The sequence below is a fragment of the Alexandromys fortis genome, unplaced genomic scaffold, assembly GCF_014885135.2.
Source record: "Alexandromys fortis isolate MF-2015 unplaced genomic scaffold, M_Fortis_MF-2015_v1.1 scaffold_72, whole genome shotgun sequence".
Classification (NCBI taxonomy): Eukaryota; Metazoa; Chordata; class Mammalia; order Rodentia; family Cricetidae; genus Alexandromys; species Alexandromys fortis.
Window position 1 is genome coordinate 165,691 of NW_026067969.1, and position 24,531 is coordinate 190,221.

The 24,531-nt window shown below is 53.1% G+C and overlaps 2 protein-coding genes across 8 annotated transcripts in view; both read left to right on the top strand.

Annotated features, from left to right (window-relative positions):
• Pnpla7 (patatin like phospholipase domain containing 7) overlaps positions 1-10,677 on the top strand; it is a 70,920-nt gene extending 60,243 nt beyond the window's left edge. For 2 of the 3 annotated variants that reach the window (XM_050155314.1, XM_050155315.1), the window contains 10 exons: positions 4,831-4,987; positions 6,887-7,003; positions 7,143-7,212; positions 7,708-7,824; positions 8,448-8,596; positions 8,862-9,014; positions 9,124-9,234; positions 9,353-9,437; positions 9,974-10,077; positions 10,259-10,677. In XM_050155314.1, the coding sequence (XP_050011271.1) occupies positions 4,831-4,987; positions 6,887-7,003; positions 7,143-7,212; positions 7,708-7,824; positions 8,448-8,596; positions 8,862-9,014; positions 9,124-9,234; positions 9,353-9,437; positions 9,974-10,077; positions 10,259-10,369 (1,174 nt within the window). In that variant the 3' untranslated portion in view covers positions 10,370-10,677. Of the gene's footprint in view, positions 1-4,830; positions 4,988-6,886; positions 7,004-7,142; positions 7,260-7,707; positions 7,825-8,447; positions 8,597-8,861; positions 9,015-9,123; positions 9,235-9,352; positions 9,438-9,973; positions 10,078-10,258 lie in introns of those variants that run through there. The other variant, XM_050155316.1, reaches the window with a different exon arrangement.
• Positions 10,678-10,820: 143 nt separating this feature from the next.
• Nsmf (NMDA receptor synaptonuclear signaling and neuronal migration factor) lies at positions 10,821-19,510 on the top strand. 5 transcript variants are annotated; one of them, XM_050155317.1, is made up of 16 exons: positions 10,821-11,276; positions 11,614-11,675; positions 12,258-12,758; positions 13,727-13,802; positions 14,571-14,576; positions 14,857-14,925; positions 15,626-15,678; positions 16,223-16,312; positions 16,757-16,881; positions 17,160-17,243; positions 17,373-17,406; positions 17,495-17,565; positions 17,724-17,803; positions 17,917-18,019; positions 18,188-18,263; positions 18,371-19,510. In XM_050155317.1, exons 1-16 carry the CDS (start codon positions 11,206-11,208, stop codon positions 18,466-18,468), a joined length of 1,599 nt encoding a protein of 532 aa, XP_050011274.1. In that variant the 5' UTR covers positions 10,821-11,205; the 3' UTR covers positions 18,469-19,510. The 5 variants fall into 5 exon arrangements, with proteins under 5 accessions (XP_050011274.1, XP_050011276.1, XP_050011275.1 ...); XM_050155319.1 differs by lacking the exon at positions 16,223-16,312; XM_050155318.1 differs by lacking the exon at positions 14,571-14,576.
• The last annotated feature ends 5,021 nt before the right edge of the window (positions 19,511-24,531 follow it).

Consider the following 24,531-nt stretch of genomic DNA (forward strand, 5'->3'; position numbering starts at 1 on the left):
CCTAAATATTTTGGACATTTGGTAAAAGAAGATATGTGCGTTGTCTATGCTTAGCAGCATCTGTTTGGTTAGCCATGTGTCTCCGCTTTGAACATTGTCTGCTCTTGTCCTTTGCCAGTTTCCCAGTGGGCTCCCCATGAGGTTCTTTCCATTTTAATATATTCTCTATGAAGGAATGACCTGCTCTGCTCATGGACTAGAGAAATATCCTTCAGTTCTTTAGGCTTGGGGTTCTTTGAAGGAGTTTTAGCCTATGCAATTCCTGCCCTGAGTTGTCATCTGACCCTTCCGAGCTGAAAGATGTGGAGGCCCATGGCATCGTGGGAGGATGAAGTGGTGATCCAGATCTGCAGGAGGAGCCGTGGCAGACTCCACATCTCCCCAGGAGGAGGGGTGCTCTGGAGCTGACCCACTGTGAACTGAGTCCTGGCTCTGCTTAGTCTACAGTGAAGTGACCCCCCCCACCCAGTGCATGCTCGTTATATCTTGAATCATGGGGGAACTGACCTAGAGGAGGGGTGTGACATTATCAGGTAGGGGAGGCCCTAGTCCTTCCTGTGGGCCTGGATAATAGAAACTTAGAACGGTTAGGTACAGACCTGGTCCTGGTTTGCATGTCAGGCCAACAGCATTTTTGAAGACTCTACCACTTGGCTCAAGGTGTACTTAAAAGTCGAGTGGTTCTGCAAGGCACATAAAGAACAGTCCTCTGCTTACCCTTTCTGGGGCCAAATACTTTCAAAGTCTGTTTGGACATTGACTTTTCTGTGATCCTAAGTAGTAGTCCTAGCTGACTAATGTTTCCTTAAATTTTAGAACACTGACTTCCTAACTCTCAAATAACCTACATCTGTTGGTCTCTCTGCACCCTCACCTGCCTATGGCTCAGCCTCTCTGTCTCTGTCTCTCTCTCCGTCTCTATCTCTCTGTCTCTCTCTGTCTCTCTGTCTCTCTCTGTCTCTGTCTCTGTCTCTCTCTCTCTCTCTCTCTCTCTCTCTCTCTCTAGTCCTCATGAGGTTCCATTGTGAGGGCGTAGCTCTTTCAGAGGTAAATCATATCCATGGGACTCAACATTTCCTTCTTTAATCCCAGCACTCAGGAAGCAGAGGCAGGTGGATCTCTGTGAGTTTGAGGTCAGCCTGGTCTGTTGTCCTCATTTTTAAATTGTTGCTGCCTTTTACGCCACAGCTGTCTGACGAAGGGAACTTATCTAAATTTCTGTCCCTCTGAAGAACTCAGGATTCAAAGGTTGAGGTGAACTTCTGCTCCTCAGAGAGTAGCAAGGCTCACCTCTTCTCCTCAGGCTGCTCCCCACCCCTCCTTAAAAACCCTTCTCATGGGCTGGAGAGATGGCTCAGCGGTTAGGAGCATTGCCTGCTCTTCCAAAGGTCCTGAGTTCAATTCCCAGCAACCACATGGTGGTTCACAACCATCTGTAATGAGATCTGGTGCCCTCTTCTGGCCTGCAGACATACACACAGACAGAATATTGTATACATAATAAATAAATAAATTTTTTTTTTTTTTTAAAAAAAAAACCCTTTTCACCTGGCTCCTCCCTACCACTTCCTGTCAGCTAATTGCTGACGCAACCTCTTGACTACAGGTGAATTTTATTTAGTCAAACACATCTTTGCAGCATTAAACAAATGTTTCAGAGCATAAACAAAAGTAACACACCTTAAAATAATGTTCTTCAACACTGGTCCTAGAAAAGGGGCGTGGGTGGGCTAGAGAGATGGCTCAGAGGTTAAGAGCACTGGCTGCTCTTCCAGAGGTTCTGAGTTCAATTCCCAGCAACCACATGGTGGCTCTCAACCATCTATCATGAGATCTGGTGCCCTCCTCTGGCATGGAGGTGTACAGGCAGGAGGAATATTATACACATAATAATAAGTAAATAAATCTAAAAAAAAAAAAAAGTCGAGTTCCAGGACAGCCAGAACTGTTAGCACAGAGAAACCGTCTTTAAAAAAGAGAGAGAGAGGAAAAAAGAGGCGCTTCTAACCATTGTGTTTGCTTCTCCTCCATTTCTGATACCATCAGTGTACCTACCAATAGACACCGATAGACACTGCCAGAGCGTTCGCATCCTCTCAGCAGGTTCAGACAGACCAGATCATCTCTGTTCAAGTTTTCCAGGGCTTCACACCCCGCAACCCACCAGCACCCCCTCCGTCATCTTCACTCACTGCTTTATGCCAGTGTTGTCTCTCAGGCTCTGGCTCTCTTTTAGTGACATCTCTGAATGAATGTATTAATTCTGTATCATTCTCTTTATCTCTCTGCATCCCTGCCTTTCTGCTTCTCTCTGTCTCTGTGTATGTGCATTGCGGCAGGGATCGCAGGGGATAACCTCAGTGTCATTCCTCAAACTACCATCTTGGCTTGCTTCTTTTGCTGGAATGGAGTTGCCAAGTAGACTAGGCTGGGCTCTCCTCAACCCTGCTGCTCTCCAGGCCTCCAGCAGCTACATTCACTATGTAGTTAATATCTTACTACTCGCCATCTACAGTGACTCTTTGTATCCGTATTGACTCCACTGCCAGTAAGGCCCTCTTCTGCTCTTTTGTAACTCCTCTCTCTCTCTCTCTCTCTCTCTCTCTCTCTCTCTCTCTCTCTCTCTCTCTCTCTCTCTCTCTCATGCACACACACACACACAATTTAATATGCAGTTTGAAAGTTAATTCGTAATTAAGACTGCAGTAAAAGAGCTTGGGAGAGCCAGCTATCTAGGGAAATCAGGGCTGCCTGATAAGTTGCAGCCAATGAAATCAAGGTAGCTTGTGAGTTTCTTGTTATTTATAAAGTCAATTCTGACACAGTGGAAAGACCAGCCTGCCTTTATTCTGGAACAGTGTGCCCATGATGCTGAGAAGGATGGTGAATTTGAGGCCAGTACAGGATACAGTGTCTTCAAAAACAGACAAGAGCTGAAATTAAAGCATACATTAGAAAGTGTCAACAAAGCAAAAGTGTGGCCTTTGAAAGGACAGCTAAGGAAAAAGGAGAAAGGTGCAGGAGGCCCCGCTGTGCAAGGCCTCTGTCATGCAGATTGTCACAGCTGCTCTGGTTTCAGGACAGCAATATCTGAATTCTGCTGGCAAGAGAGAGTTACACCGCATCTCTCTTCAGCTGTGTCTAGTCTTCTTCAAACTCATTTGTTGATTGTTTCATGTCTGTAATCTCCACTTCATCCTGCTTATAGTTTCCCATTCTCTGTCAGTTATCAATCCTGTCTTTAATTTCTTCAACTCTTGTTTTTTGGGGGGATTTTTTTTCCTTTTCTTTTTGTGAGACAGGGTCTCACTATATAACCCTGTTGGCCTGGAACTCTATTTGTATACTAGTCTGGCTTTGACCTCACAGAGATCCACCTGCCTCTGCCTCCAGAGTGCTAGGATTAAAGGCGTGCGCCACTACATCCAGCTCTCAACTCTCTGTTTCTGTTGTTGTTGTTTTGTGTACTTGTTTTTTGAGGAAACCATCTCTCTACGTCCTGGAACTCACTATGTAAACCAGGGCTGGAGAGAAGGCTCAGTGTTCAAAAACTCTGTCTACTCTCCCTGGTTCAGTTCCCCGGACCCACATGGCAGCTCACAACTGCCTGTAACTCCAGTCCCAAGGGATCTGGACTCTGCAGACACTACAGGTACAGACACACATGCAGGAAAACATCCACACACCTAAAATAAAAGTAAACCAGGCTGGCCTTGAGCGCACAGAGATCCACCTGCCTCTGTCTCTCAGGTGCTGGGATTAAAGGCTTGCACCACTAGGCCAAGCTCAACTTTTGTTTTAAGAGTTCTACTTATTTAATTTTTTCTGGTGGTATTACATATTATTCTTTTTATGTGCTAAATATATGCACAGTAAATGAATATTTTAACCGTTATAGTGCAACGAAATACGTTCTCACTGTCGTACAGCTGTCAGGCCTATCTATTTCTAGGCCGTTTTGTCATCCTGAATAAACTGTATTCACTGCACATTCACCCATGCTCTGCCCCCCCTTCCGTGTTCATAAGTTTGCCTGTTTGAGGACCCTCCTGTAACCGAGTCACACCTCTGTGTGCTGTGTGCTGCGCGTCTGCCTCCTTTACTAAGCACACTAGTATATTCCTGTGGGCGTACACGCGGCGCTTTGTTCTCCCACACAGACCGTTCATGGCTTCTCTAAAGTGTACAGTAGTGGGATCAACCCAAGTGTGCATACGGTAGGCAAGTATTCTACCACCCCTAGTCCTTGGTCCAATCATGGTGTTTTTAATCTTGTCTCGTAGTCATGAGGTCTTTTCTTCTTCTTGGTTTTGAGGCTTTAGGTCATAACTTCAGCCTGGTTTGAAAAAGAATGGGAACCTGGATTTCTGGTCTTCAGGGGGGCTGGCTCATTTCTGCTTTACTTTGATTCCTAGGGGCAGCCCTTGGTGTTCACCAGGACCCTTTTTTTCCTAGAGGGCTCTCATTTCCAGTTTTCCCCACCTGCAACTGTGGCAAAGTCTGTTCAGCTTCTCAGCCTCTGATACTCTGTTGGACTCAGCAGTAGATGGTAGCAGTCACCCACTGGTTTCCTCAGTAAAGCCATCCTCTCTTGTCTCAGCCCCTCGGTCACCTGTGCACCTCCAGAGAGAGGAATTTTAAATTATATCCAGAACCCTCTGGGAGCCTCTCCTCTCTTTGCCCCATTGTCTGTGGTCATGTAAGCTTCTGGTTCTGAGGAGGGAAGAGTAATCTGAGCATGTGAGCCGCCTCTAAGGCACACAGGGCATGGAGGGCAAGGGCTGGCCTGACTGTGGCGCTCATTTTCTCCCTCTCTTCTTGCTGGTGAAGAGGCTGTGCCCAGGTGGGTATCCTGAGGGCCCTAGCAGAGTGTGGCATCCCGGTGGACATGATCGGAGGGACGTCCATTGGGTCTTTTATGAGTGCTCTGTTTGCTGAGGAGCGGAGCTACAGCCAGATGCGGATCCGTGCTAAGCAATGGGCAGAGGTAAGCAGGTGCCCTCCACCCTCAGGAAGGCTCACAGGTCAGAGCGTGGCCTCTGTGGCAGGCAGAGAGCATAAAGCAGGAAAAGATTGGGCAGGTAGTGGGAGATGGCCGGGAGTAGGTGACAGGAGGTGGCCTGAGGTAGGCGGGGGCAGGGAGGCCGTAAGGCAGGTGTGGGAGGTGGTCTTAATGCATAGGTTTATCAGGTGACAACACGGAGGTCCAGTGCCAGTGAAGGGGGAGCTAGTGGACCCTAGGGTCTCAGGAAGCAAGAGGCACAGCTAAACCATGGGCTACAATGGGCAGGGAGGCAAGATGGAACTACAGTCAGTCAAGATCAGGAGACTACAGGCTTCAGATTTTTTTTTAAAAAAACATGTTTTTATTCTTGAGACTTTTATATGTGTATATAATGAAATATTATCATATCTACTTTCCACTTACCCTTTCCAACTCCCAATAATCTCCTCAACATGTCTTCTTCCCAACTTCATGTCATTTTTACCTTTTTATTAATTAGTTGCTGGAGGATTTCATACAGTATATTTTGATTATATTCATCCCCTCCCCCAACTACTCCTAGAGTCTCCCAAGCCTCAGCCATGCCTCAGGTTCCTAAGGCCAAGGCAAGGCAGGGTATGCAGCTTCAGTTTGGTTAGCATGGATCATTCCAGCATGCCTAGGAGACATTCCTTGTTGCCTGGTGCCTACCTAGCCCTGGATGGTTTGGGGGAAGGGAGTGTTGCCTTGGTGTGAGTCAGACCAGGAGGGGCTGAGTGTGGGCTTCAGGCTACACAGGAGCCGGCACTTCTCTGCTCTTAGTTCAGCCTTGTCAAAAATGGACACCAGAATCAGAATCAAAGCGTCAAGCAAAATCAAAGGAAGCAGAACCGGTTCCCTTAGCTCTGCCTTGCCAGCAGGCCGCTCATAGCCTTCTCGAGGCTGGGCTGCTCCTGTGGAACAAATGGAACCCTGCTGAAACCATGCGTGGGATCAAAAGATTTTGTGCTCTCCTTTTCCAAAGAGGAGAAAATTGGTCATCCGTGTGCAGAGCTGAGGAGTGGGCTCCCTGACGCATCCACACAGCTGAGGACACGGCTGAGGCTCTGTCCAGAAATATGTCTCTCATGGAGTGCGTGGCCATCAGGAAAGAGAGCCTGGTGACACATCCTGTTCTTAGTGCTGTGTCAGCGGTCACTGGGGGTGGTCTCTAAGAAAATGTGTCCCCTTGGTGTACAACAGCTTAGATTGTAGTCATGGACTGGGAGGCCCAGGGCCTGTGGGAAGTGTTTCTCCTTCTCTCCTCCTGCTCAGCTGGTGCTAAGGATCAGCAGTGGGGAGAATCAGGGCCCTTTGGGCTGGTCCCCCCACTGAGGGTGAATTAAGCTGTGCTACCTTGCTGAAGTGGCTGCCCTGCAGGAGATGACTACAGGACATAATGGGGGTGGAGCCATGGGCATACATACCCACCAGCCATGAAAGAGGGAGTTTGTCCAGCGGCCTCACTGGCTCAGATCTTGGGTAGAATCTCAGGCTGTCTTATTCCTTGTTTTCCGTGCCACTCATGTGTCGTACGGAAGGGTCCAGGCTGGTGGCTCTGTCTAGCCGAGCACTCCCTCTACTGTGTAGGAAACTTTGGATGCCCAGAGCACAGGTCTTCTGGAGTCCTGAAGGGCTCTCAGTGTATAGCTGCATGAGGAAGGGACAGGGGTGTGGAGCTATGAGAGGCTCTTAGCTTTTAAGCCCCAGGAGCTTCTGCTGGCCTCTTTGTCTACACTAAGGCTCAAGCCCACAGGGAGTGCTCTCCTGAAACTTCAGGCAGTTGGACCTGGGGTTTTCTTGGTCGCCCCTATTCTGATGCAGAAATACGATTTCCTCACTAAAGGTCTCCCATGTCTCTAGGATATGACATCAGTGGTGAAGACTATACTAGATCTGACCTACCCAATCACATCTATGTTTTCTGGAACTGGCTTCAATAGCAGCATCAGCAGCATCTTCAGAGACCGGCAGATTGAGGTATGTCCCTGTCACACCTGGCTTGTACTAGATGCTCAGTGAACTTGACACCGTCCTGCTTTCTCCCCACGTTCCTCTGTCCCTAGATGGCAGGGAACAGTTGAGAGGAGGGTTCCTCTGATCCTTGTCCTCCTCACAGGACCTGTGGCTCCCTTATTTTGCCATCACCACCGACATCACAGCCTCTGCCATGCGGGTTCACACAGATGGTGAGAGCCTTCTCCAACCAAAACCATCATAGCGTCGTCTTAGTGGGGTCAATAGCTCTAGGATCTTAGTCAGGTATGGGGGCACGGACACACAGCTCCATGAGGGCCCTGAGGGTCTTACAAAGGAAGGTCACAGCCACATTTGCATAGGGGGCAGAGGATGTCTCTGCCATAGGCACACTGTGTGAAGTGAGGCAGGGGCGAGGGTCTCAGGTGAGTAAAAGGGCCTCTGGGAAAGGAGCAGAATTAAGGATGTGCTCAGGCACAGAATTCTTCAGTTGGGCAAAGTGGGATATTTGGGGACCACAGAGGAATACTTCAATGCCATCTCTTTTCAAGGCAAAGCCCTTTGGGGATGAGAGGTCTGGTGGTGGTCTGTCAAGCTTAGTGTTCTCCCCGGAGGTTGGAGAGATACAGCTCTGAGACAGGGAGCACAGAGGGCAGAGAAAGGGTCCTCTCTAGCGCCTTTCCCACCAGACCCTCCTGTTGCTCCAGGCTCCCTGTGGAGGTATGTCCGTGCAAGCATGTCCTTGTCGGGCTACATGCCCCCTCTCTGCGACCCCAAGGATGGACATCTGCTGATGGATGGGGGTTACATCAACAACCTCCCAGGTACTGCTGAGGGTGGGGGAGTGCTCCCCATGCTGGTACGTAGCTCTTTGGTCATTCTGCCCCGTGGCTGCCTGCCATAACCGCCTCCACACCAGGAAGGCTGGGGTGGTACACGTTTTCCTTGGAGTATGCCAAGAGAAAATGTCAGGCTGGCATCAGCTCATAGAGAACTCATGCGCATGTGCCCATGCTTGCACATGCGCACAGCATGCTCCCAGCATATGGCTCTGCCTGTTAGCACAGCAGCAACAGAACAAAGGCCAAGGAGACAAACCAGGAGCAATTGATTTCCATCTGTGCCCACAGTTGGAAGCTAACAGTCTGCAGGTGTTGGGTGTACTGTGTGTGAGGCCGTACCTGCTACCTGTTGGCTATATACTCAGAAGGGCTCAGAACAGAGTTCTGTGCACATGGCTACACACAAGCTGGGACATTTGATCCCCTGCTAGGCCCAGGAAGAATACTAGAGAGGGACCACATGGTCCCCAGGTGGACCTCTTAGTGCTTAGTAAAGCAGGGTCTGCCTCCCATTTGTTCTTCCCATTCTTCCAGGGAATGTTACCCCATACCCTGGTTTTGCATCTTTAACCTGGATGGTGACCAGGCTACCTTTTTCTCCATAGCGGATGTAGCGAGATCCATGGGGGCAAAGGTTGTGATTGCCATTGATGTTGGCAGCCGGGATGAGATGGACCTCACCAACTACGGTGATGCCTTGTCTGGATGGTGGCTACTTTGGAAACGCTGGAACCCCTTAGCCACAAAAGTCAAGGTACCGGATAGACGAGATAGCCTCTCTGGGGCTTGTGTTCTTATCCTCCCCGTGCCGTCCCTGGCCATCGGGATGTAGCAGCACTTCCCAAGCTCAGAACCCAGCCCAGCTGGGACACTTGTTTGTACTACTTCCCAGACCCTGGGACCAACTGTGGAGGACGAGGGGCTCACTAGGTCACATCTTCAGGACTTTGGCTCAGAGCCCATCATGTGTCTGGGTTCGGAGGGAGGGCCAGGGTAGGAGACTCAAACATTCATGGCAGGTGTTGAACATGGCAGAGATTCAGACGCGCCTGGCCTACGTGTGCTGCGTCCGGCAGCTGGAGACGGTGAAGAACAGCGACTACTGCGAGTATCTGAGGCCTCCCATCGACAACTACCGCACCCTGGACTTCGGCAAGTTTGACGAGATCTGTGTGAGTGTCAGCAGCTAAGGACGAGGGACTGGGGGCCAGTTCAGCCTCTTTTCTAAAAGCACAAGAAGGGGCTCCCTCAAGTTCCTGTTGGGGCCTCCTATGTACACAGGAAGTCGGGTATCAACATGGGCGGACGGTGTTCGACATCTGGGTTCGGAGTGGCGTCCTGGAGAAGATGCTGCAGGACCATCAGGGGACAAGCAAGAGGAAGGACTGTGGGGTGAGAAGCAGGATGGAGGGTCTGGCCGGGTGGGAGTCCAGGGCACTGGCAGCATCCTCTGCGTCCACTCTGTCTGTGTGCAGTCTGAGTCCCCGTGCTGCCTTCTGCCTCCTTCCAGGTGCTCACCTGCCCCAGTGCCTCCTTCACCGACCTTGCTGAGATTGTGTCACGGATTGAGCCGGCCAAGGTGACTGCAGTGGACGGTGAGTTAGATGTCCAGAAAGTAGACCTGTGTCACAAAGGTAGGGACAGGCTACTATGGACCCTCACTCTTGCTCTTGAAGTCACTGGCACTTGAGCTGTGCTGACCAAGAAGCTTAACCACTGCTGCTCCCCTTTGTTGAGACCTCGAGACCATCTGTCCGCCCAAGAGTTCCCATAGCAATGAGATTGTCCCCTTGACCACTCAGGCTTCTTCCTCATCACTCCACATAGCATCCTAACCACACTACGGACCTTCAGGGGAGCCTGAGGGCCAGGTCCAACAGCCACTGCTCTGACCACTGCCCTGCAGTGGGGTCATCAGCCACCATCCCCACCTCACCCCCGTTTTGCAACAGAACATGTTCTGCCGCATTCCCTGCTGCATGTTCCATCTTAAAAAGGAACTTGAGAGGTGCCCTGGGGGCTTCTCAGGGTGGGAGCCCAGCCATTCCGTGTTCTGCCTTAGCTTTAGCGGTGCTGGACACAGCCACTGTCCTTGGGGAGGGGACCAGTGTAGCCCTTTCTTCTGCTCCAGATGAGTCTGACTATCAGACAGAGTTTGAGGAGGAGCTGCCAGACATCTCCAAGGAGACATATGCTGACTTCCAGAGCACTGGGATTGAGTCGGACTCTGACTCGGTGAGGTGCTGGGCCCTGTTCTGGCAGTGAGCCTCAGTTGGGCCCACTCTGAGGTCCCCAGACTAGGCCTGCCCCCAGTCTCTGATTCTGGGCTGGACACTCCTTCCCACTCCAGATGATGCAGCCCGGGATCTGGCAGCCCCGACTTGACATATCTTGACCATGTATGATTTGCTTGCAGGAGGATGAGTCTTCACTATGGCAAGGGCCCTCAGGCCTGCCTTCCCCAGAAGAGCCTCAGGATTCCTGCTGTTGGCTCCCTGGTCAAGATGAGCAGGGGCCAAAACTCTAATGCCTTTCCTGCCTGGACTAACACAGGACAGCACAGCCCCCCCCCCCTGGGTCTGCCCGCTAGGCTGAGGCTGCACCCACTCCTTGGAGGCTGCTTAAGTTGCCTGACAAGATCAAGCTGGGTGGTGTATCCATCTGGTTTCTTCTGTGGACATACGCTGTGTTAGAGGAGTCATGGGCCTCTCCTCTTCATGGGCTCGCCTTGTATTCCCACAGCAAGCAATACTGAGGGGCTCTGAAGCCCCTGTGAGGCATGGGAGCGTGGGATTGATGTATTAATAAAGGTCGGTCTGAATGTGTGGTACTTCACTCCGGTGTGAGGGCCGCTATGGTAAAGAGCTAAGTGGGCCTGAGGAAGGTCCCAACAGGGCGGTCCTGCAACCTCCAGGCAGCAACTGTAGGCTGGGCAGGCAGGATGCTCCGGGTTTGGATGGAGCTAAGGTTTCCCTTAAAACAAGGTGAGCTCTTGGCTTTCTTAAGTGTTCCTCACCTCTAGGCATACGTGGGCCCGACCCGTTAGTCCAGGGAGGGTCGCCCCAGGAAGAAAGCCCGCGGGAGGAGCCGCCTTTTAGCCACGCCCGTATCTGTCATCATGGGGGTGGTGCCAGGCCTGGCGTCAGTCAGGAGGCGGAGCACCGCCCCCAGTCCAGCCGCGCTCTCCTACAGTGGCTGGACTTGCAGGGCGCTGGGTGCGGCCATGCGGGGCCCGGGCCTGAGTGTGACCCTGACCCTGAGGCCAAGACCTAGCGCGACCTCAGGCGCTGTACGGCTCCCCCGGCAGAGGCGGCGGGCGCGGGGCGCGCTCTGAAGCCCGGGGGATGCGCGGGCACCGTGACCATGGGTGCCGCCGCCTCCAGGAGGAGGGCGCTGAGGAGCGAGGCCATGTCCTCGGTAGCGGCCAAAGTAAGGTGAGTGCGGCGGGCTGACTGGAGGTTAGGTAGCCGCTGCCGGCTTCCGCTGTGCTGTGTGCTGCTGCCCCGGCCCCCTGCAGCTTTCCAGTTCCGACTAGAGTGGGCCTCGGGCCTTACAACCTGACGCCCACAGGCTGGACAGATCGGACAGAGAGCGGTCGGAGGTCCGTGGCCAGGATGTCCTGGTTCTCTGTGGTGGTTGGAAAAAAGCCCACCTCTTCTCATGTTGGTGTGGAAGGCTAGGGTCGGGGGAGGTCTGGTGGGGAGGGTCTTGCCGTTGTCGAAGGCGGGTGGCCAGAGTGCACTGATTGTGTTCCCTCTGCCTACCCTGCAGAGCAGCTCGAGCGTTTGGAGAGTACCTGTCCCAGAGTCACCCTGAGAACCGCAACGGTGCAGGTAGGGGCCCAGGAAACAAAAGGGCTGTGCAGGGTGAGTCCTCTGTCCCGGGCCAGGGCCAGGGCCAGGGCCAGCAGAGTGTGAGTGTCAGCCAACCTAGACGCCTCGCTTGCTTCTCCTCCTCACATCCCCTGCCCTCCAGAGCCCAGAACCCCAGGAGAAGCTCCAATCACCCAGCTCCATGGCGCCCTCCCAGCCTGGGTTGTTGGCATGGCAACAGGCCTCTTGGCACCCCCAGGGCTGGCACCACCGTCTCGGGGGCCAGCTGGTCGGGAGGGGGGAGGGGAGAAGTTGGCATCAGGCAAATGGGTGTATCTGCAGGCTCGTGGGGGGCGGGGTGGACTGGCCTGTCTGTTCTTACCCCTGATGATGGTGCACAGGTAGTAAGGCCTGTCTGTCACCCCAGTCCACACTCACACAAGGGCTTCAGGCCCAAATAAGAGGAACAGGGACACCTAGCAGAACCTTCTCTAGCACCCAGAACCCCCTCATCAAGCTTAGTGTTTGTTGCCCTCTGTGTGCCCGCGGAGGTTGGGAGGGTAGACCAGCAGGCTGAAGGCTCACCTGGTGCCTTTCCCTTAGACCACCTGCTGGCTGACGCCTACTCGGGCCACGACGGATCCCCAGAGATGCAGCCTGCCCCCCAGAACAAGCGCCGCCTCTCCCTCGTCTCCAATGGCCGCTATGAGGGCAGCATCTCTGATGAGGTGGTCAGCGGGAAGCCGGCTACAGAGGGCCCCCAGCCCCGCGTGTACACCATCTCTAGAGAGCCAGCCCTGCTGCCCAGCTCTGGAGCTGAAGCCATAGAGCTAGCAGTGGTAAAGGGGAGGAGGCAGCGGGAGCGGCACCCTCACCATCATAGCCAGCCTCTGCGTGCCAGCCCAGGCAGCAGCCGGGAGGACATCAACAGGCCCTGCCAAAGCTGGGCCGGCAGCCGCCAGGGCTCCAAAGAATGCCCAGGATGTGCCCAGCTGGTCCCTGGTCCCTCCCCTCGGGCCTTTGGGCTGGAACAGCCACCTCTACCTGAGGCTTCTGGCCACAACAAGAAGCTGGAGAGGATGTATAGCGTTGACCGAGTGTCTGGTGAGAGGCCTTATCTGGACCTGGGCAGGTGTGGGGGTAGCCTGCTGGCCTTTAGCAGCAGCAGACACTGCCAAGCTGGTGTGAAGGATGAAATCTCTTCACGTTGGGCTCACCCTCCTTCCCAAATCCTATGAGTTGTGGCCTCCCTCAGATCCCAAGCAAATTTATTAGAGTTTATCAAGGATACTTCCTGGAGGAGGGGGCCTGGGAGGTTCTTGAAGAGGTAAAGAACAAGGCTTAATGGAAGATAAGCCTGTCTTCAGAAACTGCAAGGGAGGGGAAGTTATTGGAGCCCTGAGATTAGTATTGGTAAACTGGAGGGAGGAGTTTGAATACCCTGAGGGCATGCTGTGTTCTACCCTTCCCCACAAAGCATGACTGTCCCCTTAGAACATTCCAGCAGCCTCAAGCCTAGACTTCAGAGGATAACTCTAGGGAACCCTGGGAAGTGGACAGCCCTCAGCAGGGTAGTCTCCACTCTCAGGACCTCTAGTTTAGTAAGAGGAGGGGAAGGTCTCACCAGGTAGTAGCTGAGAAGGGAGACAAAAAGGTGACGCCAGTGTTCGAGGAGACTCCTCACACTCCTAACAGCTAACGGGAAATTTAACAGAGAAAGCCTCAAGCCAGGGGCAGAGAGATGGCGCAGTGGTTAAGAACACTAACTGCTCCTGCATAGAACCTGGGTTTGGTTCCTGTCACCCACATTAGACCACTCACAACCATCTGTAATTCTAGCTCCAGCAGGATCGACACCTCTAGCCTCTCCTCCCTTCCCTCCCCCTTCTCTCTCAAAAGAAAAAGTGGAGTTACATCTCAGACCCCTACCCCAAGCCGGCTTTTGCTCTCCTTGAGAGGACTCTGTCCTATTGCCTTGACTCTGCTACTGTTGCTGACCCAGCTGGCCCATAGGGAGGGATCAGGCTTCGGGACACCTGTCCTTGTTAGCCATAGCCTCCTCTCTCTTCTAGATGATGTCCCCATCCGTACCTGGTTCCCCAAGGAAAACCTTTTCAGCTTCCAGACGGCAACCACAACTATGCAAGCGTGAGTCCACTGTCCACTGCAAGAGTCTAGGGCTTAGGAGATAGTGACAATTCTTTCCCAACCCCCGGCCCAGCTGGGGTCTCCTTGTGAGCAGCTGCATGTGCCACTGTGCTGATGGACCAAGCTGGGGCTCTGAGTCCCAGCAGGTTCCCTCTGACCATATCCTGCTCCCTCTGACCATACTTTCACTGTTTTCTGCTGCATTCCTTACTAACATCCCATCGGGTCATCCCCTGCGCTCAACCTACCCACTTCCTCATGGCCTTTTATCTTCATTTTTGTTAGGGGACCTGACTCAGACAGAGTTACAGCTGAACACCAGCACTAAGTGGTTTGGGGGTGGGGAGGTCTGGTCCTCATGTATACCCCATACTCCAACCTCATTCTGCTTCATGTGACAGGTGACAGTTACCTCTTGGAGGTCTCTTCCTCTTTATCTGACATGTGTCTAAATTGTCCTCCCAAAGATATGCCTTAGAAGCAAGGTTCCCACACCAAAGCGGTCCTACCCTACCTTCAGTTGCTATGGCAAAGTGGGCAGGGCATAGGCAAGCTTCTGTAGAGCCAAACCCCATCCTTGCCTGGCCAGAACCCAGCACCTGGTGCTATGGGCCAGTGACTCAGTCTCTGGTGCCCTTTGACAGCTGGCCTTGAGTCCAGTAGACATCAGGAAACCACCTTCAGGGGACCTGGGGGGCTGAAGGGAGCCAGAGACCCACACTCACTTTGTCTTCTTTCTCTTGCCGCCTCTTCACCCTGTGACTTCAGCATCTCGTAAGTATGCCATGCATTGTGCACTTAGGGGCACAGCCTTTGTCCTGGGGGACCCTCCCACCCTTGGATAGATGTCTGCAGGTCAGGGACCCTGGGCCTGGGCAGTGATAGTACTGAGTTCCCATTAGTCCAGCTTCCTGTGGACATTTAGGCCTCGGCAGGGCCTGCTGGGAGCTGGGCCTCGGATGCCCCCTGGGCCCTGTGCTTGCACCTCTGTCTCCACGTCTGTGTCCCTCCTGCCTTCAGCCAAGGGCAGTGCTGACTTGCGGCGGTTTCTCAGGGTATTCAGGGGCTACGCGGAGAGGAAGCGTCGGAAACGGGAGAATGATTCCGCGTCTGTAATCCAGAGGTAGGGCCTGCCAGCCACTCGCCACCAGGGTCTGTCTCTGGTCTGCACTGGCCTGGCCAGGGCCCTCCTGGCCCTGGAAGACCTGATGGGGGAAGGGTGGTGGCGACCACTGGCCTGGCCCTGCTCTGGGGACGTGGCAGGCAGGAGAGGCCATGTGGCCAGGCTGCATTTCAGCCCCTGGACCTAGATATACTTGAGGGTACATGATAGTCATACCGCAGCCAACTGGCCCATCCATGTCTGTCTAGCCCTGAAGCCCAGAGCTGTTCATCCAATGGCACAACCCACCCTCTCCAACTCCCACCACCCTCAGAGGTGTGCCTGGGAAACCGTCTGTCTGTTTCAAACATGGGGTCTTGGCAGGGCACAAAATTTGCGGGAAGAGAGCACCTGTCTCCCTAGTAGGGAAGGGACAATTTGAAACCCCCAGACCAACTTGTGGGTGTGGGTTCAGGTAGAGGATATTAGGGTGTCTCTGCAACAGTGGAGATGACCGTGAGAAGCCTCAGCAAAAAACAAAACTGGCAAGAGAGATACTCATGCCTGTGGTCTGGAGTTCTGGAAGGATCTCACGAGGAGGCAGGGCTTCTATATAAGCCTCGGGGAGACTGTTCTGTGTCCAGCCTCAGCGTGGTCAGGGACTAGGTGGGCAGGAGCCACCCCTCTATGGACCCTCATCACCCCGTGGTTTCTCCTTCAGGAACTTCCGCAAACACCTGCGCATGGTTGGCAGTCGGCGGGTGAAGGCCCAGAGTAAGATGGGTACTGGGGAAGTGGGCAGTGCTGTGCTTGGCAGGCTGGGGCTTTGTGGCAAGCTGGGGCTTTGCATGTTGGCAGTCCACCTCCCTCGGTCTGTTCTAGCCCCACACACCTACCGGCACCACCCGTTTGCTGTGTTCTGCCTTCCCTTCGGGCTTCCCATTTTCCCGTTGTTCTGCTCCTGTCCAGCCGTGTCTCGGTGTTCTGTCTTGCTTCCCCAACAGTGTTCCGTCTCACCCAGGCCCTACTTGACCAGTATCCTAACCCAGTGCTCTGTCTAGCCTAGGCTCCACCCTAAGCGCAGTCGATAGTCCACAGTGTGCCTTTTGTCTCCACCCTAATGTCCTCCAGTTCAGACTCTAGTTAGTGTCCTAACTAGGAGCACAATACTGGAAACTTACCGTTGGTCTCTGTCCTCTATCTGTGACCTCAGGCCCCATCCTTGTCAGTGTCTGCCTCTCCTCAGCCCCCAGTCTAGGGCCTAAGTCTGCTCTGTTCTTGCCCCCTCTGGCTAATGGGGGTTTTGCTCTCACTACAGCGTTCGCTGAGCGGCGCGAACGGAGCTTCAGCCGGTCCTGGAGCGACCCCACCCCTATGAAAGCCGACACTTCCCACGACTCCCGAGACAGTAGGTGTCCAGTTGCAGGCTGGCCCGTTTCCCTGACAAGTTCTCTTAGGCCCATATCCCTGCCAAGGGTCCCATGCAGTACTGCTAGGCTTCTGCGCTTTTGCTCCCTGAGCCTCAGTTTACCTGTCTATGAGAGGGAGTACCCAGCATCTCCTATCTCGTAGGCGGGGTTAACTAATGGCTAAGCAGTGCTAACTGGGGCATCTGTAAGGTGGTACCCACTGTCTCTTAGGGCACATTTAGCCAAAGGTGACGTTTGTGCTGGGTCCCAACTTCACATGTCTCTACTCTTCCTCTGTGGGGCTGCTTCCCACTGGTGTCAGTGGCCCAGCCTTGCAGTTTGCCTGTGACTATAACCTTCTCAGCTACCCAAAGACCCTCCAGGACATGGTTGGGCTTTATGGGTAGTATGTCGCTGTCTTGGTGACTCCTCCTGCCTCCTAGGCAGTGACCTGCAGAGCTCACACTGCACCCTGGATGAGGCTTGTGAGGACCTGGACTGGGACACAGAGAAAGGCCTGGAGGCCATGGCCTGTGAAACTGAGGGCTTCTTGCCACCCAAGGTCATGGTGAGGCCTGCCCCTGGATGCACCCGCATGGCATTTGGGTGGAGTACAGCCTTGTCCTCTGATCCTCCCCACCATGTCCACACTGCATCCTTGGCTTGGGGAGGGAACCTCTAGGCTCCACCTTAGTTGTGAAGGTCCTTAGGGTCTCAGCCCTCTGCTTTCTGGGGGAAGTTTCAGAGGGTTCTACCCTTGGTTACAGCAGAGCAGGGGGGCCATCCCTAGGCTCTCCCCTCCTTGACTATGGGTGCACCTCATAGGACTTTCCCTGTCCCCCACAGCTGATCTCCTCCAAGGTGCCAAAAGCAGAGTACATCCCTACCATCATCCGCAGGGATGACCCCTCCATCATCCCCATCCTCTACGTGAGTGTCCTTCCCACCTCTGTATCCAGACAAATCTTGGGTGTACCTCTTACCCTGGGCCCAGCTACTGGTGCCTGAATGCCTTGGGGGGCTAGCAAGGGCTCTGATGCGTGGCCTGTCTGTTCTCAGGACCACGAGCATGCAACCTTTGAGGACATCCTGGGTATGTATCGTGCTCACTTCATCTGATGGCTGGCAGGAAGGGTGGCCCTGCATGGGGAGGGGCCGTACTCATAGCCCTCTGTCCACAGAGGAGATAGAGAAGAAGCTGAACATCTATCACAAGGGGGCCAAGATCTGGAAGATGCTCATTTTCTGCCAGGTAGAACCAGAGATCAGTATGGTAGGGGTGGCGAGCCCGAGCTCCCACTGCATGTGTTCACATGGTGGGGGCGTGTCTGTGCATCTGTGGGCTGAGTATGTGGATGTCTCATCGCAGCCGCCCTAGCACCCCTGAGGCCTGACCGTGACCTCTTACAGGGCGGCCCTGGACACCTTTATTTGCTCAAGAACAAGGTGGCCACCTTTGCCAAAGTGGAGAAGGAAGAGGACATGATCCAGTGAGAGGGGAGGGGGCTGTGGGTTGCGGGAGGGAAGTCTTGAACCTGGTGTATTCCTTCCGACTCCCATCCTCCACCATGCTTCTGCTGAGGCCGTCTGTCCTTCCCTCCAGCTTCTGGAAGAGGTTGAGCCGCCTGATGAGCAAAGTCAACCCAGAGCCGAATGTCATCCATATCATGGGCTGCTACATTCTGGGGAACCCCAATGGGGAGAAGGTAGGGGCTCTAGGCTGGTGAGAGAGAGATGGGCAAGGTCTTCTTGTCCTGGTACCCCCTTCTGCTTTAGCCCTCCTACAGAAATCTCTCTCGTGCCTAGGGTCCTAAGCAAGGAGGGTGGGTTCTGCTGCCCCTAGCCCCAGACTCATGACTTTGCCCTCCTTGAAGCTATTCCAGAACCTCAGGACCCTCATGACTCCTTACAAGGTTACCTTCGAGTCACCCCTGGAGCTGTCTGCCCAAGGTGAGTTGTCCCAGCTGACTGACTAGAGTGTGGACAGCTGCTGTAGGTCTGGCCCATCTGGGACCTGGTCAGGCCTGAGCCTCCTGGCTTTTCCCTCTCCTGCCTAGGGAAGCAGATGATTGAGACCTACTTTGACTTCCGGCTTTACCGCCTCTGGAAGAGCCGCCAGCACTCCAAACTGCTGGACTTTGATGACGTCCTGTGAGGAGCATGGGTCGTGCCCAGGCACCACTAGGCCATTTCCTCTGAACTGGGAACCTGGGGCTGGGCCACCTCTTGTACCTTAGCATCACATGGCCCTGGTCTTGCCCACAGCTACTTCAGGGACCCTCAGACATTGCTCAGGTTCTCGTAGGGTCTGGTCCTCGCTGCACCAGTGGGCCACTGAGGCCATCGTCCTGTCACGCCTCGCCTGGAGGCCGCAGCATTGGGAATCCCCTCCACGGGGTTCATAGAAATAAGTGCAATTTTTTTACACCCCCTGAAACAATTTGAAGGGAAGCAGCATTACTAGTTAACTAGTTAAGCACTCTGCTACTAGTTACAGTATAGACAACCGGCCCAGTGTGTGTTCAGGTCCTCCTGTCCCCCAGCCCCTCAGCCCTGCCGTATTTGATCACCAGCACCAGGATGGCCCATCTTTGTGGGGCCGGCACTGTCTGGCTGCCTAGCCTGGCCCGGTCTATACTGGCCACATCTGTCTGCTTTGACCCCTCTCGTCACCCCTTGCTTACTTTGACCTCATCTTGGCAAGGGGCAGCCTGGGCGGTAGGAGGGAGGAGCCTCAATTTCCCTTTTCTCAGAGGAGGCCTGGGTGGCCACCCGTTGTCCAGCTCCTGCCTCCCAATTTCCCCTGCTGCTGTTGAGCTCAGCTTTTTCCAGCCTTGATCTGGAAGCCACATCCCAGCACAGAGGCTTAGGGGCTTGGTGGGGGCCAGCTGGGGCTGGGCCCTGGAAGGCAAGAACCTCACCAACACTGCAGTGGGGGCCTGGGTCTGTCCCCCAGGCTGTGAAGTCAAGGAGCTGGTGAAGTGTGAAGTTCCCGCGACTCCCTTCACAGTCTTGTCCAGGGTCTAGCAGGGTGGGCTCTCTTGTACATAGTTGGAGCTTGGGGGCAGGCCCCCCTTTTGTAGAGCCTGGGGTCTGAGGGCACCTGGCTGTGTCCCTGACCAAGGGGAGTTAGGATTGGGCTCTGAACAATGTACGATATCCCTTAGAGTGACCATTAAACTTGACCCTCTGCTGCAGCTGCTGTGTGGGTCTTCTCATTTGGTACTCAGGCTCCACATGCACGCCAGCCGGAGCCACTGCTGCTTGGCTTCCTAACATCCCCCTTGAGATACATCCCATGGGAAGATATGGTAGGGCTCGTCCCATCAGCTGGCATGGGAGAAAGTGGAGACGGCACCTTCTCCATATAGACGAAAACAGTCCCTGTCCCGTCCATGGGAATGGGAGAGGGCTGCCCCCAGCTTCTTTCAGGTCACTCTGTTCATGTGACCAGAGCGAGAAGCCAGAGAGTGACTACAGCCTCAGTTGTGGGCCAGCTTCCCTCAGTGTCCAGGCTACAACCAGACTTAGCTACTTGACCATTACCTGTCCAGTGGAAGGGACCAGAGCAGCTGGGCAGTTGAAGGGCTGGAGGTGGGGTAGGGGTGCAGTATGCAGCATGACAGAGGCTGGCAGGCTTGAGGCTAGGTGCTAGGGACTGCCACCACACTCCAGGACCAAGAGGAAGAGAACATGGGTGCCACCATGAACAGTTTGAGAAGGTCGGCTTAGATTAGTCTGCACCTTTACAGGATCACATGCAATCCAACAGTGTGTGTGTGTGTGTGTGTGTGTGTGTGTGTGTCTGTGTGTCTGTGTGTGGGTGTGTGTTTCTAGTCACTGCTACGTGGAATCTACATAATACTGCTATACAGGTCAGTGGGTTAGTGTCCGTGGTTCCATCTGCCAACACTCTGTTTAGAAGGGACATTTAATCCTGTGTTCCTGACCTTAACCTTAGAGCAGGCAAACATTTGCTCTGAAGACCCTGCAGGCTCAGCCTGTGGTCTGGCCTGGGTAGCAGAGGTGTCTGCCCATAACTCTGAAGGTTAGCTAGAGCAGTGATCGGAGCATCCTCATGCTTCTAGCCTCCAGAAAGAGACAAAATCCAGAAAGCACCCAGGGCTGAACATGGGGAAAGTGTAGGACAGCAAGGAGGTGGCTGGACTGGATTTGGGAAGACAGGAGCGTGGGAACAGGAATCCAAGGTGTCCTTGAACCTTTCTGAAGCACCTACCTACCAGCTTTCCTCCAGCAACATTAGTAGGCAGCCACCAAAAACAGTCGGGCAGAAATATTTGGAAAAAATATGCAAAGTGTTAAGAATATATGTATTTTTAAAATTCCCAAATAGAGTCTCACTATGTAGCCTGGATGGTCTGGAACTGGCTGTGTAGATCAGGCTGGCCTCAAACTCATAAAGACCCTCCTCCCCCGCCCCACAGTGCTGGTATTAAAGGTGCTCACTCCTACACCCAGCAAGAATGGTTTAGTCAGGATGTGGCTGTGAGGGTGTGGTACCAAGGGGCTCAACTTCAGGCTTCAGGCATGCTAATACATAGCATCCCACCACTAAGATACAACTCTAATTCCCATTCCCCCTTACATTTTATTTTGGTCCATGCTGGCCTTGAACCCATTAATTCTATAGCACAGGCTGACTTTGAACTTGCAATCCTTCTGTCCAGCCTCTCCAGTAGCTGTCAAGTTCAGCTTATTAGCCTTAATATATAAAAAAGCTTTTTCAATTAAAAATATCATGACTTATAGCTCTGTGTGTATATGTGGGTACATGCATGTGAGTGCAGGCAGTTGAAGTCAGAAGCCTTTGAAAAGAGTGCCAAGCAATTTTGAGTTTCCTAACGTAGGTGCTGTCCTGGCTAGTTTTACATGGACTTGACACAGGCCGGAGTCATCTGAAAGGAAGGAGCCTTAATTCATAAGATCTAGCTAGAAGGCATTTTCTTAATTAGCGAATGATGAGGGAGGGCCCTGTCCATGGTGGGTGGTGCCCTCCCTGGGCTTGTGGTCCTGTGTTCTGTAAGAAGGCGGGCTGAACTCTGCATCTGTGTTACACTCATGTTGCTGGTCCTCTTGTGGGACTCCTAACTGGGAGCAGGGGCTGTCTCTATCTCTTACTGACTTTGGGGTCCCACTCCTCATACTGGGTCACCCTGCCCAGCATTCATGCATGGAGAGGTGCTTAGTCTTAACTGCAGCTTGATACGCCATGTGTTTTGTTGATTCTCACGGGAGACCTGCCCTTTCCTAAACAGAGACAGAGTGGGGACAGGGTAGGGACTAGGAGAGGGAGAGGAAACTGCCTCTGGAATGTAAAATCAAAAAAAGAAAAACTGAAAGCTGGGCGGTGGTAGCATACCTCTTTAGTCCCAGCACTCGAGTGGCAGGAGCAGGAGGATCCCCGAGTTCAAGGCCAGCCTGGTTTACAGAGTGAGTTCCAGGACAGCCAAGGGTACACAGAGACACCCTATCTTGAAAACACCTTGGAAGGAAGGAAGGAAGGAAGGAAGGACGGAAGGAAGGAGGGAGGGAGGGAGGGAGGGAGAGAGAGAGAGAGAGAGAGAGAGAGAGAGAGAGAGAGAGAAGAAAAGCAGGCTGAGCAAAGCCATTGGGAGCAACCAGTAGGCAGCACACCTTCATGGCCTCTACACCAGCTCCTGCCTCCTGATTGCTGCCCTGTTTGAGTTCCTTTCCTGACCGCCTTTGATGATAATAGCAATATGGAAGTGTAAGCCAAGTGAACCCTCTCCTCCCCAGCCTGCCTTCTGGTCCCCGTGTTGTGTCACAGCAATAGGAGCTAAGGTCCTCTGCAGGAACTGAGCTGTCTCTAGATACCTTAAAAAGCCCATGTAGAATAATACAGAGGCCAATAAGAAGGAGCAAGACCAGAAGAGACAGTACAAGGAAATCCATGAGGGAAGTCACCACAAGTAGTAGTGAGGGGCTCCTCGTCACCTTGACTTGGCATGAGTAAAAGACACCAGCCCGGGACAATGTTAGCTATGCAGATTCAGGTGACAAGCTCTCCACTCTCCAGCCAGAAGGCTCCCTGTGGCACCTTCTCTGAAGAGGCTACTCTCCCAATGTCCATGCTATGCCCATAAGCAGGGCAATTGCCAGGTCATCCAGGTAGTGTCTTGAAGAAAGGAAGGACAGACAGACAGTTGTTTTTTCTTGCTTTGTTTTTTGAGACAGTTTCTCTGTGTAACCTTGGCTGGCCTGGAACTCAGAGATCTGCCTGCCTCTGCCTCCCCAGTGCTGGGACTAAAGGCGTGTGCCACCACCCAGATATTCAAAGTCCTAATCACTCCAGAGGAAGCATGACTTGGCTGCCAGAGCCCTGAATACTACCTGTTTGAAGTGATTAGATAATGTTCCAGACTGATGACGCCTCCTGTCTACTGTCTTGACGCACATACTCCCTAATTGTCCAAAGGGCTTTGGAACAACAGCACAGAGGTCATTCAGCCTTCTGGGCCTCCTATGGTGCTGTTCTATGAAGGCCCTGTGCTCTCAAGTGGGGACACTGACCTGCATGTTCAGGTTTAGCCACACAACTCCAAATAGATACCGCTGGGCAGTTCTGCTGTGTGCCCCCGCAGAGTACCAGCCTCGGGCATGGGAGCCATCCCACGGGGGTTAGAACATTAAGGGCATGCAGAGGTGTGGTTCCTTTGCCGCTCACACTGAGAATAAATGTTTAGATGGAGGCATTGGAGCAGTCGCTTCCTCTGCTGGGTGTCTTGCTTGGTGGGGCGGGGAAGGCATAAGACCTATTTCTGCAGGTGGCCCTACCACCCACAGGAAGGCAGGCCAGCTCTTCCCCTTGCGGAATCTCCCATTTCTATGGTATTTCAGCAGCTACCCTGTACCATTTCCTGGCGTGCTTGCACACAACTTGCATGAAGTCAAAACTGACCCCAGTTACCCATCTGACCCATCCCCGAGTCCCTACTGTGGAACCTGACGCTGCCAGATGAGACAGTGCCCCAAAGGCTAGGAAAAGGGACCGATCTTGAGCTCACAGCCCACTGAGGGCTGAAACTCTACCTCAGAAATAAGATTCAAGATACTACAAACCAGAATTACACTGCTACTAAAGAACCACGAAAGACAGCCACCAAGGATGAGAAGACAGGCAGGGGCAGGTTGTAAAACAGTGCTCAAAATACTAGGAAGTTCCAGCAAGAAAAAAAGAAGAAGAGGACAGGACTGGAGAGTTAAGAGCCCTAGCTTTTCTTCAGGTTCAATTCCCAGTGCTCTCCTGCCAGCTAACAACCTTCTGTAACTCCAGTCTCAGGGGATTTGATGGCCTCTTCTGACTTCCACAGGCACCAGGGACTCGTGTAGTACGCAGACATACATGCAGGCAAAACCCTCATCTGCATAAAATAATGAAATATTAAAAAAAAAAAAACACTAACATCTCATGGCAGGGACCGGGGCCTGGTTCTTCTGGGGCCTCTCCTCTGCTTGCAGATGCCATCTGTCCCTGTGTTTTCAGATGCCAACCCTTCATGCCAGTCAAGGGTACACACAACAGACACATCACCTACAGTGGAGGGCAAAGTCCCCAAGGCTGCCCTCATCCAGCTTTGGATTCTAGTTTCATGTCCTGAGTCATATTTCCCTGTACTTCAGAATAACTGGCTATAAACCCAGGTTCTCCAAACCCTCCACTGTCTGAAGAGAGAGCATGTGTGTGTGTGCGCGTGCGCATGCCTGCCATAGTGTGCATTTGACAGAGGACAGCTGGCAGGAGTCTCCTCTCCATCATGGGGAATCCAGGGATTGAACTCGGGTCATCAGGCTTGTTGGCAAGGCCCTTGTCCCCTGAGTCATCTCCCCGGTCCCTCTCTCTTATCCACTGAGTCATCTCCACAGTCCCTCATCCTCAGCTTTGTGAATTCGCCAGAGAGGCTCACAGAACTCAGGCTTTCTGGTTTATTACAAAGAATGTGACAAAAATTACAGAAGAAGAGATGTGCAGGACAAAGGTCAAGGAAGGGCACAGAAGTGTCACGCATTCTCTGGATGGAGACTGACCTCCAGGACCCTCCATGGGTTCAACTTCTCTGAACTTCTGCACTTGTCACGCCATGTTTTTAGCCAGTGATTCTAATGCCCATGGCTTTTGTTGGGGAGAGAGTTGTAGGAATAAGAGATGGACAGCAAAACTCCTAGGCCACTCTTGGCT

Excerpts from the sequence above, each read along its gene's own strand:
- Nsmf (XM_050155317.1), top strand. The coding sequence starts at position 11,206 with ATGGGTGCCGCCGCCTCCAGGAGGAGGGCGCTGAGGAGCGAGGCCATG. Across the intron at positions 11,277-11,613 it reads TCGGTAGCGGCCAAAGTAAG|AGCAGCTCGAGCGTTTGGAG; the intron begins GTGAGTGCGGCG and ends CCTACCCTGCAG. Across the intron at positions 17,407-17,494 it reads AACCTTTGAGGACATCCTGG|AGGAGATAGAGAAGAAGCTG; the intron begins GTATGTATCGTG and ends CTCTGTCCACAG.